Here is a 13,847-nt window from a genome sequence, read left to right on the forward strand (position 1 = left end):
TAATAAAAAACATTTTGGAAGACTGAAGAAATTATGTGTCCATAAACATGTAAAACTGACACAGGAAAGTTAGTTTAAAGCTAATAGGTCATGATCTTTCTGCTTTCCAAACATCTTAACCACTAATTAGAGAATCACATCTTTAGGTTTTATCAGTCTTATAAGGAAACAGCTTTATGAAACCAATGATCCTCCTTTCCTGTGAACAACGAACACTGGAAATCTGGTATCTTTGCTTTGCAAAGGTCAGTTTAACCCTTCCAGTATTCTTTATGGTAAAGGACATTTGTGGCTCTTTCCTACATTATTAACATGCACTGGAGAGAAGACTTTCAAAAAAAATTATCCTTAAACATGCTGGTAGAGTACAAAGCCTGTAATCATTAAGGTTATTTCTACTGTGGAATTGATACAGTGCCATTGTGGCAAATATCCTCTTCCTCTTTCTAGAATTTGTTTAGAAAGGTTAATTTCCAAGAAACTGTATAAATAACATCAATTTAGTATGAAAACAGTGAGCTTGAGAGTTTGAACTATCTAATCAATTTCATCTGATGCTGTAATCAGGGGTCTTGAACGACAGAACAGGACTAGGTTTCATTACAGACTCTGTGTGTGTGTGTGTGTGACTGTCTAGCATAGTGCAGTGCACTTTAAAACATGTGGGTATGTGCTGTCATTGTCATGATTTTGACACAACATTATTAGAGAAATCATTCTAAAAACAGAGAGTTATGTGATAGCTATGGGACAAGTCTGAGTTTTCATAGTGCAGAGCACATGCAAGGGCACAGCATATGTGCACAGTACACAGATGTATCCCAGGTATATAAGCCAATAAAAATACAAACAAGGATTCTTAGACTTTTTTTGCATGATCTTTAGTTGCCTTAAGTTATGCAGCATATACTTTTACTTTTTTTTTTTTTTTTGGTGGGACCCTCGCCGGCTGCCGGGGAAGGAACGGGCGCTGCAGAGACTGCGGGCAGCCTCGCAGCCCAGCGCACAACTGCTGCGCCACCAGGGGAGGCCCACTTTTCCATTTTTTTAATAGGCATTTACTGTTCACTGTGGGATCTAAATACAGTTGAAGTCTTCAATCCCAAACAGATTACATTTTATTGAAAATAGTCTTTTTTTATTTTTTAGAGATTTATTTATGCATGCAAGAACTGAGGTACAGACCAGAGGTGCTGGGGTGGGGGGTGGGAGCATTCACCAGAGACAGAGCAGGGAACAGAACAGGCAGACTGGCTGAAATACACTGCTGAGGGGAGTAGCAGGCAAGACAGGAGAGGTCTGCTGTGCCATGTGGGTTAACCCCGTGGCCAGGGACCAAACTTGTGCTGCAGAGCTTGCAGATAGCTTCACAAGCATCACAGTGTTGTGCATAACCCCTTGCACTACCAGGGAGGCCCCTGAGAATAGTCTTAAATCTTTTTTGGGGCAAGGGTACTTCCCTAATGACAGAATATAAATGTCAAAATTTTTATGAACAAAGTAAAGATTTATAAGTACTTTCATGTTTTATAACTTTTTATAGCATAGCAGGAGGGCTAGTAAGAAATTCAACAGAGGTAGAGGCTCGGTCCCACCATGAATACACTTCACAACTCTTCCCTTGCTCCGGAGTATTTTATTAACAAATACAATAGCGTCTTTTCACTGACCAAAACGATCATGTTGATCAGGTCACAATGACACTAGTAAATGACTAAAATTAAGTGGTAGGCATGTGAAAGAGTAAGACCAGTGAGGTGTGATGAGGGAATAGCCTGAGGAACTGTCACTGGTTTAATATGAGATTACTTAACCTTAACTTTGAAAATCAGAATAATTTCAGAGGTGAGAAACCACCATTACTCTTATTAGTGATGCCAAAGAACCAAAAAATTAGCCAGGGTTTTTCACTGATAGGTTATAAGCATTGGACAGAGACAACAGAAGGCAAACCAATTCAATATAAAGCAGTAATATAAAAATAATACATTATTAAACTATAGTGGACATTATTCTAAGTCTCAAAAATTTGGAAGATACCTATGTAAATTAAAATTCTACTCTCCCAGAAAGTCCAAAGTAAAAACATCTATTTTAATTAAGATGCCAACGTATATATGCGGATATAGATACAAATACCAAAGATGCAAAACAGATTAACAAAAAAGTAAGTTTGGCACTTTCACTTCAATTTTTAATTTGCATACAAATTCTCATTCTGGAGAATAAGGATGTAGGGAAAAAAGGTGCAAACATCTCCTTTCTTAACAATAACACGAAACAGAAGCCTTTACAGCTGTTAAACTTCCTGGCTAGCAATTTTATAATCTGACTTTACTGACCACAAGTTAGACAAGGTTATTTTAGCTTATATAAGTGATACTTAGTTATCCACTTTCAGTACATGTACCATTTGACTAGAAGTTCATAAATAATGTTTTTAATGTAGATATCTGAAAGTTCCAAAGGGAGTTACTATTCAGTAGATAAATTCTCCTGGAATTTCTTGTAGCAAAGGTTCCTCAAATTTAAATCGTTTGGAAATGGCCTTTTGCTCCATTTTCTCCTTTTCAGATTGTCTGCACTGTCCTAAAGTATATGAAGTAACAACAATTAACTCCTCTGTTACAATTGATCCCTCGGTTTCTGTTTTCCGGGTATCTGAATTAGTTTTAGACACTGAATCACCTTCTTGGAGGGCATTTGTTTCTTCTAATGCCACTTTCACCTTGAAAGAAGGATCTTGAATATTGCTCTGTGTCAACCATGGATGTTTTAGACATTCTTCAGCTGTGGCTCGATCTCTACATAACAAAGTACACCTTTTAGACTTAAGTCAAATTAAAATTTCAATTGTAAGTTAGAAGATAAGGCATTATAACTTCGGTATGAATTTTGGAAAATATAAAGAATTGGCTAAAATCTTATTTTGATTCCTGAGAAAAACTAGAAGTTTCAGCATTTGTGCTAAAATGCCGTTCCCCACAATGTTGAAAATATTAAGGTATCCAAATATCCGTTAACCCGAGTTGCAGTTCAGATTTTCTTTCAACTGATACAAGAAACCAAAGGTTTCATCTAGTTTAATGTCTTCATTTTGGTTAAACTGCTTTTATTCCACACAGATCAAAGATTAACAAGGATAAAATTTACCTAATACTTACTCAGGTTTCTGAACTAAAAGTCTCTTGATGAAGTCAATAGCTGACTCAGACACAACATCAAATTCTTCCTCAGAGTAACTTAAATTCATCTGTGAGATGTTTAAGAAGGTTTCTTGTTTATTATTGCCTAAGAAAGGCGATATTCCTGTCAGCATGACATATGTTAACACTCCAATGCTCCTAAATCAAAATGAAAATGTAAGCAAAATTAGTAGCAGATTCATTTCTTGAAACAAATGATCAATTTTTTCATAAATAATTCTTACCACATATCTGTTGCCATGCTGATAGGATCATAACTAAGAATTTCAGGAGCTAGTATCACAAACAGAAGAAAACATTGTTTTGTGAAAAAACACCCCTAATATTTTAAATATATCAGAAACTATTAGGTACTATAATAGCAAGACTGGGCTAGAATGAAATAATTAAACATTTTAAATAAAATTAATTACTATGAAGTCTAACTAGGTATTTGTGATTGTGACTTCATCCTTGATGGTTGAGTCCTAGCATTTGAAAAGTATTTGCAAACATATATACTACAATATAAAACTAACAATTGTTGATATCTTTCTCTTCCCATACTTTCTAATTAAGCAATCATATCTGACAGATTACTGGTTCTAAATCTTTCTTAATACCCTCCGTGACTCTTTCTATTCACCCCACCTAGTCAATGGCTCTTTCCTCTCTGACCTACAGGCCTTCACTCCTCTGATCTATTCTCTGTGTTGCAGCTAACAAAAAAATCATCAATAAGTCTGTAAAAAAATGGGCATCCACCACTGACAGGCATCACAAATAAAGATAACAAAGTTACATCTACAGAGCTCAGAAAAAATTATATGCTCTGATTTCACTAAAATACTGTCACACATAAAAGAAAAAAAGACATTCTAAAAATATGCAAGGATTTAGGAGCAACTTCATGGAAATTCTCCTTAAAAAGAAAAAAAAAATACTGATAACAAGATTGCCAACTAAAAAAAAGGGAAAAGGATAGTTATGAAAATACAGGCAATATGTACTAAATCCACTAAAAAAAATCCAATTGAGGATTAAAAAATTGTGATCATTAAAATTAAAAAATGAAAAATGGTAAGACATTGGCACTGGAGGCTTGGTGGAGAGTGAGTGAAGCATTTACATATATGGCAGTTGAAGTTGTGCCTCCCAAACTATATTGTTATGTAAACGATTGACAAATTCATAAAAATTAAGGGAAAATGAAAATGATCTAAATCTAGGAAAAAACAAAACATTTAAACAATCCCTGTGTAATCAACAATTCCATATGCCCCTCCACCCCAGTATGTTGAGTTGAGAATTAATGCAGGGGAAAAAGTAAAGGAAGGGTAGGACGTAACAACAGCTAACTTTTTTTGAGTGTTAAATGTTGAGCACTGACATAAGAACTTGACAAAGCAAACATAAAGTTGCCTCTCCTTGAGGCAGTACTATTATAGCCCAGTTTTACGGACGGGAATGTGAGGTGTAAAGAAATTTTAGGACCAAGATCACATAGCTAGCAAGTACTGAGAAGAATAATGCACCCACAAGTGGTTTCCTGCATTTATGTAAGATGACACACCAGAGAGAGAGGGGGATTAGAACATAAACTCAATTAAAAGGCAGATTAGGGCAACAAAGAAAAATACCTTATTTTTTCTGTAATAGATACTTAAAAACTTTTTTGGATTGAGTTTATACTCTTTATAACAAAGTCTGTTTCTTGGAGGGAATAGAAGCTCTTGGTTAAAAAAAAAAATTTACTAAAGAACGAAAATCACTTAAAAAAATCTCAGGGCAAAAATTATTTTTGGTATCTCAGCTCACAGCCCTTCACTCTGTAGTCTACATTTCTTCTAGTTGGGTATCATGCCCATTTAAAACTGCATAAAACACTTGGGCTGCTGCTTTCCCTGAAACAGCACTGTGATGCTACATTCCTAAAACTTACTTAGTGGTCATGATGCATATCATTCACCATATTGAAAATGAAGTATTCTCCACCAAAAAAAACAAAAACAAAAGTATAGTTGTGGCAGTTGTATTTCTGCCTGTGCTATCTTTTATTACCAAATTAGTTAAGGATCTATTCCAAACCATAGCACTTTAAAAATTATTTTAAAAATCTGAATTATTTTTTGTGATATCACTGCCAAATAGCTGTTTTCCTCAACCCTATCTGACCTGGCTTTCTGTGTGCTCTGGAATCTTGTTTCTCTTGTTACATATATTCCCAGGAATCACTGAAAGATTCCTGGCCTTTTCCCCTTTTCCCTGTGCCCCAGATCTCCAGGATGGAAAGTGTCTACTTACTTCACACCTCTACCATCAGACAAATATTCTTTCTTTCAGGCTCAGGTCATGGCCTATTCTCCTTTTAAGCTGCTGTTATATAGTCAGATATGGAAGCCATTCCCCTCCTCCCCAAGGACTGCTATCACCCTGAAAACTGACACTGCTGCCCTTACCTTGTGGCCCAGCACCCCAGCTTCTTAACTTCCTGGTCTGCAGAGTTGCTATCTCCAGGTCTTGTAATTATAAGGAAAAACTTCCTCTTGGAAATTTTAAATGTGCATGTTGTAATCTCAGGTCAAAACATTTTTTTAGACTTCATTCAAACTACTTATCCTCTTATTCCCCATTTCAGTCTGTCAAAAAGTCAGTTTCTTTCTTTTTCTACCAAACCTAAAATGACCATTACTCCAGCTGCTCTCTTGCCTGAACCTTCAGGGTTTAAGCTCCTTTTACTTTCTCCAAGAAGTTCTCAACCTTGGATGTCCTTTCTGCCTCACACATCAATGAATTTGCAGGGCTTGCTATTTTTACCAACTTTAAGTTCTTTAAAGTTTCCTTTGTTAAGAAAATCCTCGCTTATTTCTTTTAGAAGAAATCCTTCAAATTTTCTTACCCTTTGGAAAGGGATCCCTAATTTGATACTCTCTCTCCTTTATTTCCCATCAAATCTCTTCAGAGTTTTACATTTTTTAATTTAATACCAAAGGAGGATCTCTGATGATAGAATTCAATATAGCAAAACCTAGGACTCCACTATTAATATTATCTCATGTGGTAACCCTAACAAAGATGATGCTTGACCATCCCCAACACAAAGCACCCCATAGTTATGAATACTTACCCACATATTCAGGAGTACCCATAATTTCTCGGAGTTCTTCATTGTTCTTCATTATTCTTGAAAGACCAAAATCAACTATCTTGACGTCACCCAGCGGAGAGTCACTTGTCAGCAGAATATTCTGAGGCTAAAAAAGAATACCCCTCAAACTAATAAAAACCATGACTGAGTATCAAAAAGCAGGTAGCCCAGAAAACACACAAATTTTACCTGTGAAATCAAGACTGAGGAATTTAACAATAAAGTCATTAAACAAGTATTTTTACAGTAAGGCAGGAGGGCTGTTATAATCTCTTTCCCTATCTGGGTTCCCCCAGGCACATAAATATATACCTTTCCCTATCTTAAAAACTGTCACTTACAAAAATATCCCCATGACTCTATCTCTTTCCAGACAAAACACACATCCCTTCTATTCCCTCAAAGCTCAGTTTCTGTTCCCCACTCTGTCTCTGGTGAATCCTCACCTCTGGCCTATACCCCCCAGCTCTTGTATGCATAAATAAAGCATGTTGATGTGTACATGCTATCACTTCTCAATCCAGCTGACTCTGAATTTTGCCTTGTCTACTCAATCTTTTCTCACTAAGGTCACATTATCTTTAATAATCAAAGATTCGCCACAGTCAGTGGATGTCTTTCAGGCACTATTTGCAGGCATGCATAATGTGGCACTATCAACCTCCTTATACTCTTTCTTGGATCTTATCTTCCCTCTAGATCTTCACCATTTTATCAAGATAACTTCTTCTATCCTTCTTTTAAATATTGGCATTACCTAAGCGCTCTTGCTGGTTGGCCTTCTTCTCTCATAACTCTACATTTTAATTTTGAGCACTATCATCTACTATCAAAGCTTCAATTATGCACACCTGAAAATTATATAATGTTAAAATGAAATGTTGCTTCCACCACTTATATGCTAATGACTTCCATCCTAAATCCTCTCCAGACTCACAGGTCCAATTAAAACCAGTCTTTTCATCTAGCTGAAATGTACCGTACCTTCAACTCCCCATACTGGGCAAGGCCTTCAATTCAGTATATGCGTTTTGTGGAGGCTTTTTACCTTAGTCCCATTGAAATCACTCCTCTCTTCCGCATTTCCAGTCTCTATGCCCAAGTCAAACACTGGGGAATCAGCATAAAGTATTCTGTCTCCTTCATTTCCCACCATTTTCCACATTTAGTGAAATCACCAATCATGCCAAGTCTATTTCCTGAATCTCAATACCCGTACTGTTTAAAGTTTGGGCTTTCATTGTTTCTTACCTATACTGCTACCCTCTAGTCTCTAGTTTTCCCCATCTTCAATCCATACTCTCCCCAAAATGTGATAGTCTCCCTATGGTTGTATGGAGGTAGTCATCACAACAGTCAGACAGGGGAGGGTGGGATGAGTGTATATAGCAATGGGCAAGAGCTACCCAAGCACAGACTTGATAAGGTGCTTATTCCTGGAGTGATTTTTACCCAACTGAAAATAACCTAAGATACTTTCACATCATTAGTCAAGCAGAGATAATGGATAGATAATGCAAAATCCATTTGAAATTTTTAAATAAGAGAACTGAAAGAATAGTTGTTTGCTTCATAAAAAGGTATGCACTCACATCTTCTGCCTTTAAGACTATGTCAAAAGATAAACTGAGACATGTCAGTACCAATACAATGTACATACCTCACAATAGCAACAACAGTGTTTTATGATGTAACCCCTGCCTCCCTTTCCAGATTAATCTCCTGTAACCATTCTGTAGGCAATCTGTGTTCCAAACCAAACAGGCTGGAACACCTGAACGACACTCTTCCACAAGCCTTTGCAGGTATAGAGCCTTTGTCAGAAAGCCTACTTCCCTTCTCTGCCTGCCAAATTTATATTCATCATTCACTCCACCATGGTGGGTCTCTACAAAGCCTTCTCTGACCTCTTGTCTTGTCCTTCCAGGGAGGGTTTAATGCCTGTCACCTGCTGCTTCACAGTATCTAATACTTAGCAAATATATCCATGATTGTTTCATTAACTAATTTTGTCTCCTCTATGACACTATGGTTCTCTAGAGGTATATGAGGAATGTTCACAAATCCTTTCCTTCCAATCATATTCAACCATTCCATCTGACTTCTGCCTTCTCAATTCACTCAACATATCACTAAAAGCCAATGGTACTTTTCCTTACTTTCTTCTGGATCCCCATCTGAGTAGGACTTGACATTGTTGCCATTCCTCCTTGCTGTTTACACATTCTTTTCTTTTGCGTTTCAGAACAAATCATTGTCCTGTTTTTCCTCTTAACTTTCCGGATGCTGCTTTTATTAGTTGGTTCTTGTTTCTTACCTGGTTGGTTAAATACTGAGTTTTTCAGAGCCTGATCCTGAGGCTCTTTTTCTCACTTCCACACTCTCACCTTCTATGATCTATCTGAACTCAAGACTTAATTATCACTTCTATGAGTCACAAATTTTTATCTCTGTTCCAGAACTCTTCTTAAAGCTCCAGACCTCATCAACCAACTGCGCATCTTATCTCTCCCTTTTGATGTCTCAAAGGCATCTCAGATTCAACATGCCCAAGTCAGATTCATATTTCCCCATCCAATCAGATCACTCCTTATATAAATGACAGGCATGTCAGTAAACACTGCTCTCACCCATGAGAATAGGAGAAAACACTAAGAATCATCTTTGTTACTCCACTTACCCCAATTCCTCCTTCATTTCATCTTAAATACTATATTTAAGCATTTCTGTGCTCTACCTATAGAACACTAATTCAAGCTATCATTTTTTTTTGCTTCATTGAAACAGCCTCTAATGGGTTTTCCAGAGCTGTTCTGCCCATACTTCAACCAGAGAGTCTTTTGTACAGTTAAGAACATGACCGGTTATCCCCCTGCCTGCACACTACAGCAGTCTCCCATTGCTCTTATATAGACAACCCCCAAAATGCTTAATGTAGTATACAAAATCTGACAGGTAAAGCTCCTGACCAGCCCTCTAGACTCATCATTTACCTATTCCTCTTGGCTCAGTGAAATGGAGTCTCACTGAGCAATTTCAGTTTCTGATAGTTGCCATGTTCTTTTCTTATATATGGTATTCCCACCACCCGGGATACCTTTTTTCTGTTCTTTGCCTAGACTCAACTTGGTGAGAAGATCCAGTTTTGCAGTGGAGCCAATTATAACAATTTTTTAACAACGTGAAGGGCTGCAGTATGATAAGGAAATTAAAACACAGCTGTTCCCTCTAATTAAAAAGGGTCTGGGGCCTCCCCTGGTGGCGCAGGGTTGAGCGCTGGGCTGAGAAGCTGCCTGCAGCCTCTGCAGTGCTGGTTCGATCCCCGGCTGCCAGCGAGGGTCCCACATGGCGTGACAGACCTCTCCTACCACGCCCGCTGCTCCCCTCAGCAGTGTACTTCATCACTCTGCCTGTTCTGTTCCCCACTCTGGCTCTGGTGAATTCTCTCACCCTCCCGCGCTTCTGACTGTACCCAGCTCTTGTATAAATAAATAAATCTTAAAAAAAAAAAAAAAAGGTCTTATGTAGTCCGAGTCATCGATCCTCCCCTTTTCTATTATGCAAATGTTTCTAGATTTATCAATGTCTAGATTCAAAAACAGAATGAGAAGAATCTACAGCTCCTTGAGAACAGGAGCCATAGTACTGGTAACTATTATATCACCAGAATCACTGCCAGCAAACAATAGGCACACATTTAACATTTCCTGAGTGAATGAAAGAAAGAAATGTGACTATTTAAAAAAAAATAAATGGTGCTTATCTTGTGTCAGGAGTGATGGTACTATATATATGAACAAGTCCCGACATCAAAGAGTTCATAATCAGGGCCTCCCTGGTGGCACAAGGGGTTAAGCACCGTACTATGAAGCAATATGCAGCCTCTGCAGCACGAGTTCGATCCCTGGCCCGGCCACATGGCGAGACAGACCTCTCCTGACTCGCTCACTGTTCCCCTCAGCAGTGTATTTCAGTCAGTCTGCCTGTTCTGCTCCCCACTCTGTCTCTGGTGAATCTTCTCACCCCCCTGCATCTCTGGCCTGTACCCCAGCGCTTGTATGCATAAATAAATCTAAAAAAAAAAATGAAAGTTGAGAAAGTAAGGCAGGAGGATGAAGTAGGAAATGATAAAATGTCAAAAGAACTCTGACATTGGCAAAACCTAGAGCCCATTGTAGAACTATGTAGGAAAAAGAATGATGAGATGCTTTTGTCAGGCACTGACTGATAAAGTCAGGTCAGTAAAAGAGGAGCATTATTTCAAGTTAGAGTCTCAGATCTCCAAAGACAGTTGGAAATTCAGTCCCAAGAGAATATAAGGGTGAGGATGAAGTGTTAGAAGTCAATAGCACATAGGTAAGACCAAAACTGGAAGTAAATGAGAGGACAAGTACATGGCAAAAAGAGAAGTGGGTCAAGATGAATTGTGACTAACTACAACTGAGAGTAAGCAACAAGAGTTATGAAGGAGATCAGAAACAGTGGTCTGAGATTGGGCTAAGAAGCCAGGTATAATACTGTAGGAAAAAAGGCACTCATCAGTACATTAGGAAAAATGAGCACTAACAAGAGGCCACTAAATACAACAAAGAAACAAGTCATAAAGAACCTTTGAGAAAGCAATTTTTAGTGAAATGGGTGGGAGAAATAGATTATGATAGGTTGACAAATACATTGAAAAGCTAAGTGATCTTAGTACATTTTGGTTTAAATATTTTTGATACCCTCTAAAGCAGTGTTATCCTATAGAAAAGTGATACAAGTGACATAATTTAAAATTTCCTAGTTACCATATTATAAAGTAAAATGTTATTCCTTTATATATACATTTTAATTTATAACTAAAACATTATCCCTTTTAAAAGGTAATTAATACATAAAATTATTGAGACATTTTATTTTAAATACTCAGTCTTTGAAATCTAGCATATTTCACACTTGGACATGCTGTTATAAATACTCAGATAATGCACTAACCTATGGGGATGTAGGAGTAGGGGATTTAGAATATTCAACTGGGGCCTCCCCAGTGGCACAGCAGGCCAAGTGCAGCGCTGTGAAGCTGTCCGCAGGCTCTGCAGCAAGGGTTCGATTCTGGCCAGCTGGGGAGATACCCAGATGGCATGGTAGACCTCTCCTGTCTTGCCCGCTGCTCCCCTCAGCAGTGTTTTCAGTCAGTCTGCCTGTTCTGCTCCCTGCTCTGTCTCTGGTAAATACTCTCAACCTCCCGCACCTCTGGCCTGTACTCCAGTTCTTGAATAAATAATTAAAAATAAATCTTAAAAAAAAAAAAAAAGCAGGGGCCACCCCGGTGGCGCAGCGGGTTGAGCACAGTGCTGTGAAGCATTCTGCAGCCTCTGCAGTGTGGGGTCAATTTCCGGCCGGCTATGGAGAGTCCCACATGGCGGGGCAGACCACTCCTGCTGCACCCACTGCTCCCCTCAGCAGTATATTTCATCAGTCTGCCTGTTCTGTTACCTGCTCTGTCTCTGGTGAATACTCTCACCTTCCTGCACCTCTGGCCTGTACCCAAGCTATTCTATAAATAAAAAATAAATCTTTAAAAATAAATAAATAAATAAATTTACTTTAAAAAAAAAAAAAAACCCAACAGAATACTCAATTGATCAGTGTTAAAATCAATTTCTCTTTTCAAAAATAAAATAACTGAGAGGTTTTGGTAATATAAACTTCATTATAAAACCATATTTTGTAATTAGCTTCTAGCTATTCATTAAATAACAAGACAAAAAAAATATTATAATTATGTGTCCAGACTTCACAAAGTAATTTTAGTTATATTACATTAATGAAATATTACGGCACAATAAATGTCATTATTTATGCAAACTATATGAGGAGGTAGACTCTATGATATATATTCATCACTAAAAATATTTTACCCTTTCAAGCACATACAAAATGCCCCCCAAAAAAACCCACTGACAAGTGAAAATCTTTACCAGATCTAAAAATTCATTTGTGATTATTAAAACATATACATTCTGTGAATGTTCTTAACACCATTTGTTCCCTAACATAGCTTAAATATTTTTCCTCACTTTTTTTTTTTTATATTTTGCACTTCCTGGGAAACAGTAAAATTATAGAACTACAATGTCTGTCAGTGTCTAATGGTGAAACATATCCACTTCTAGTAAGTGAAATACACGTGCCAATAGTAAAGATGCTAGACTGCCTTTTTAGAGAATCCAGTTCATGATAAATAAAGTTGTGGTCAAAATACACAATTCCATTTAAGAGCATGAATGGTTCCCAGGTAATACGAAGAAAAAAGCAAGGTCAATGAAGAGGTACTGACAGTGTAATAAACAAGAAACATACAAACAGTCCTCAAATATTCAGTGGCAGTAGGGAGATTTTTCTAAAAACTTATTTCTCTGCTTCATGGGGAATTCTTTTATTTATCTTGATATCCTTCACCCTTATACATGATCCATTTAATATTAACTAAACAGAGACCTCCCTGTGCAAGGGTTTAAGTCTCAGCACTATCAAGGTATTGGTAGCCACTGCAGCATGAGTTCGATCCCCAGGCAGGAAGATATACCACACGGCGCAGCAGACCTCTCCTGTCTCACCCACGGTTCCTCTGAGCAGTGTATTTCACTCAATCCGCCTGTTCTGCTCCCTACTCTCTCTCTGGTGAATATTCTCTCTGCCTACACTCTAGCTCGCATATGCATAAATAAAAAATAAATCTTAAAAAAAAAACTAAACAATCGGTATTGGATAAGATCATTTATAAAGTTGAGGTTAACCTACTTAATAAGGCTTATGTTCTCAAGAACAAGATTTAAGGAGCATTTTACCAAACAAGATAAAGTTCAGGTAAATTAATTTTTTGTCATTAGAAACCAGGTAAAAGTGCAGGTTAATAATCCAGACTAATTTAATCTGGGAAACTGTTTAGAAATGTTACATGTAATCCTTCTTTCAAGGAACACATTTATGCTTAAACCATTAGCGATCAATTTAAATCTCAAATGGGAACCTGGCTGGCCAGTTCCTAATTTGTTCCTCCACTTTGCACTAGACAGGCAGACAAGTTAATGATCTAATGCCTAGTATACCACTGCTGAAAGACATAACCAGTTCAAGATTATATACACACAAGGAACACTAGATTTTAAGATTAGATTTCTTTGGGCCCCTTTTGGTTAGTCCAGCCCCAGGCTGAACTAAAAGCAGACTACTATGCCAATGGCCACTGCACCAAATTACTGAGATTGACGGAAGACTTTTAGTTTTGTCCTAACTTTGGAAGAGTTATCACTCCTTCTGTGATTTACATTAAAACAAAAGTTTTTCCTTAATTATAGTTTAGTCTAGTCCCTTCTATTTTTCTAGATTTACAAACACTCCAAAATTTACATGTGCATCTCCTAAAAGAATATTCCAATTCTGATTTGATATTTGAGTTTTCAGTGAATCAGTGAGTTGCTGTAGGGGTCTGATCAGAAGCAAAATGGTATCTTGCACATTGTGTCAAT

General features: G+C 37.5%; 1 protein-coding gene across 1 annotated transcript in view; it reads right to left on the minus strand.

The window, feature by feature from the left end:
* Positions 1-2,479: 2,479 nt before the first annotated feature.
* STK17A (serine/threonine kinase 17a) overlaps positions 2,480-13,847 on the minus strand; it is a gene marked incomplete at both ends in the record, with an annotated part of 38,938 nt that continues 27,570 nt past the window's right edge. Inside the window, 4 exons of the mRNA XM_084230572.1 lie at positions 2,480-2,804; positions 3,165-3,344; positions 3,431-3,479; positions 6,313-6,439. Of these exons, the coding sequence (XP_084086698.1) occupies positions 2,480-2,804; positions 3,165-3,344; positions 3,431-3,479; positions 6,313-6,439 (681 nt within the window). The remainder of the gene's footprint in view (positions 2,805-3,164; positions 3,345-3,430; positions 3,480-6,312; positions 6,440-13,847) is intronic.

The sequence above is a fragment of the Talpa europaea genome (genome assembly GCF_964194135.1).
Source record: "Talpa europaea genome assembly, chromosome: 3".
NCBI lineage: Eukaryota > Metazoa > Chordata > Mammalia > Eulipotyphla > Talpidae > Talpa > Talpa europaea.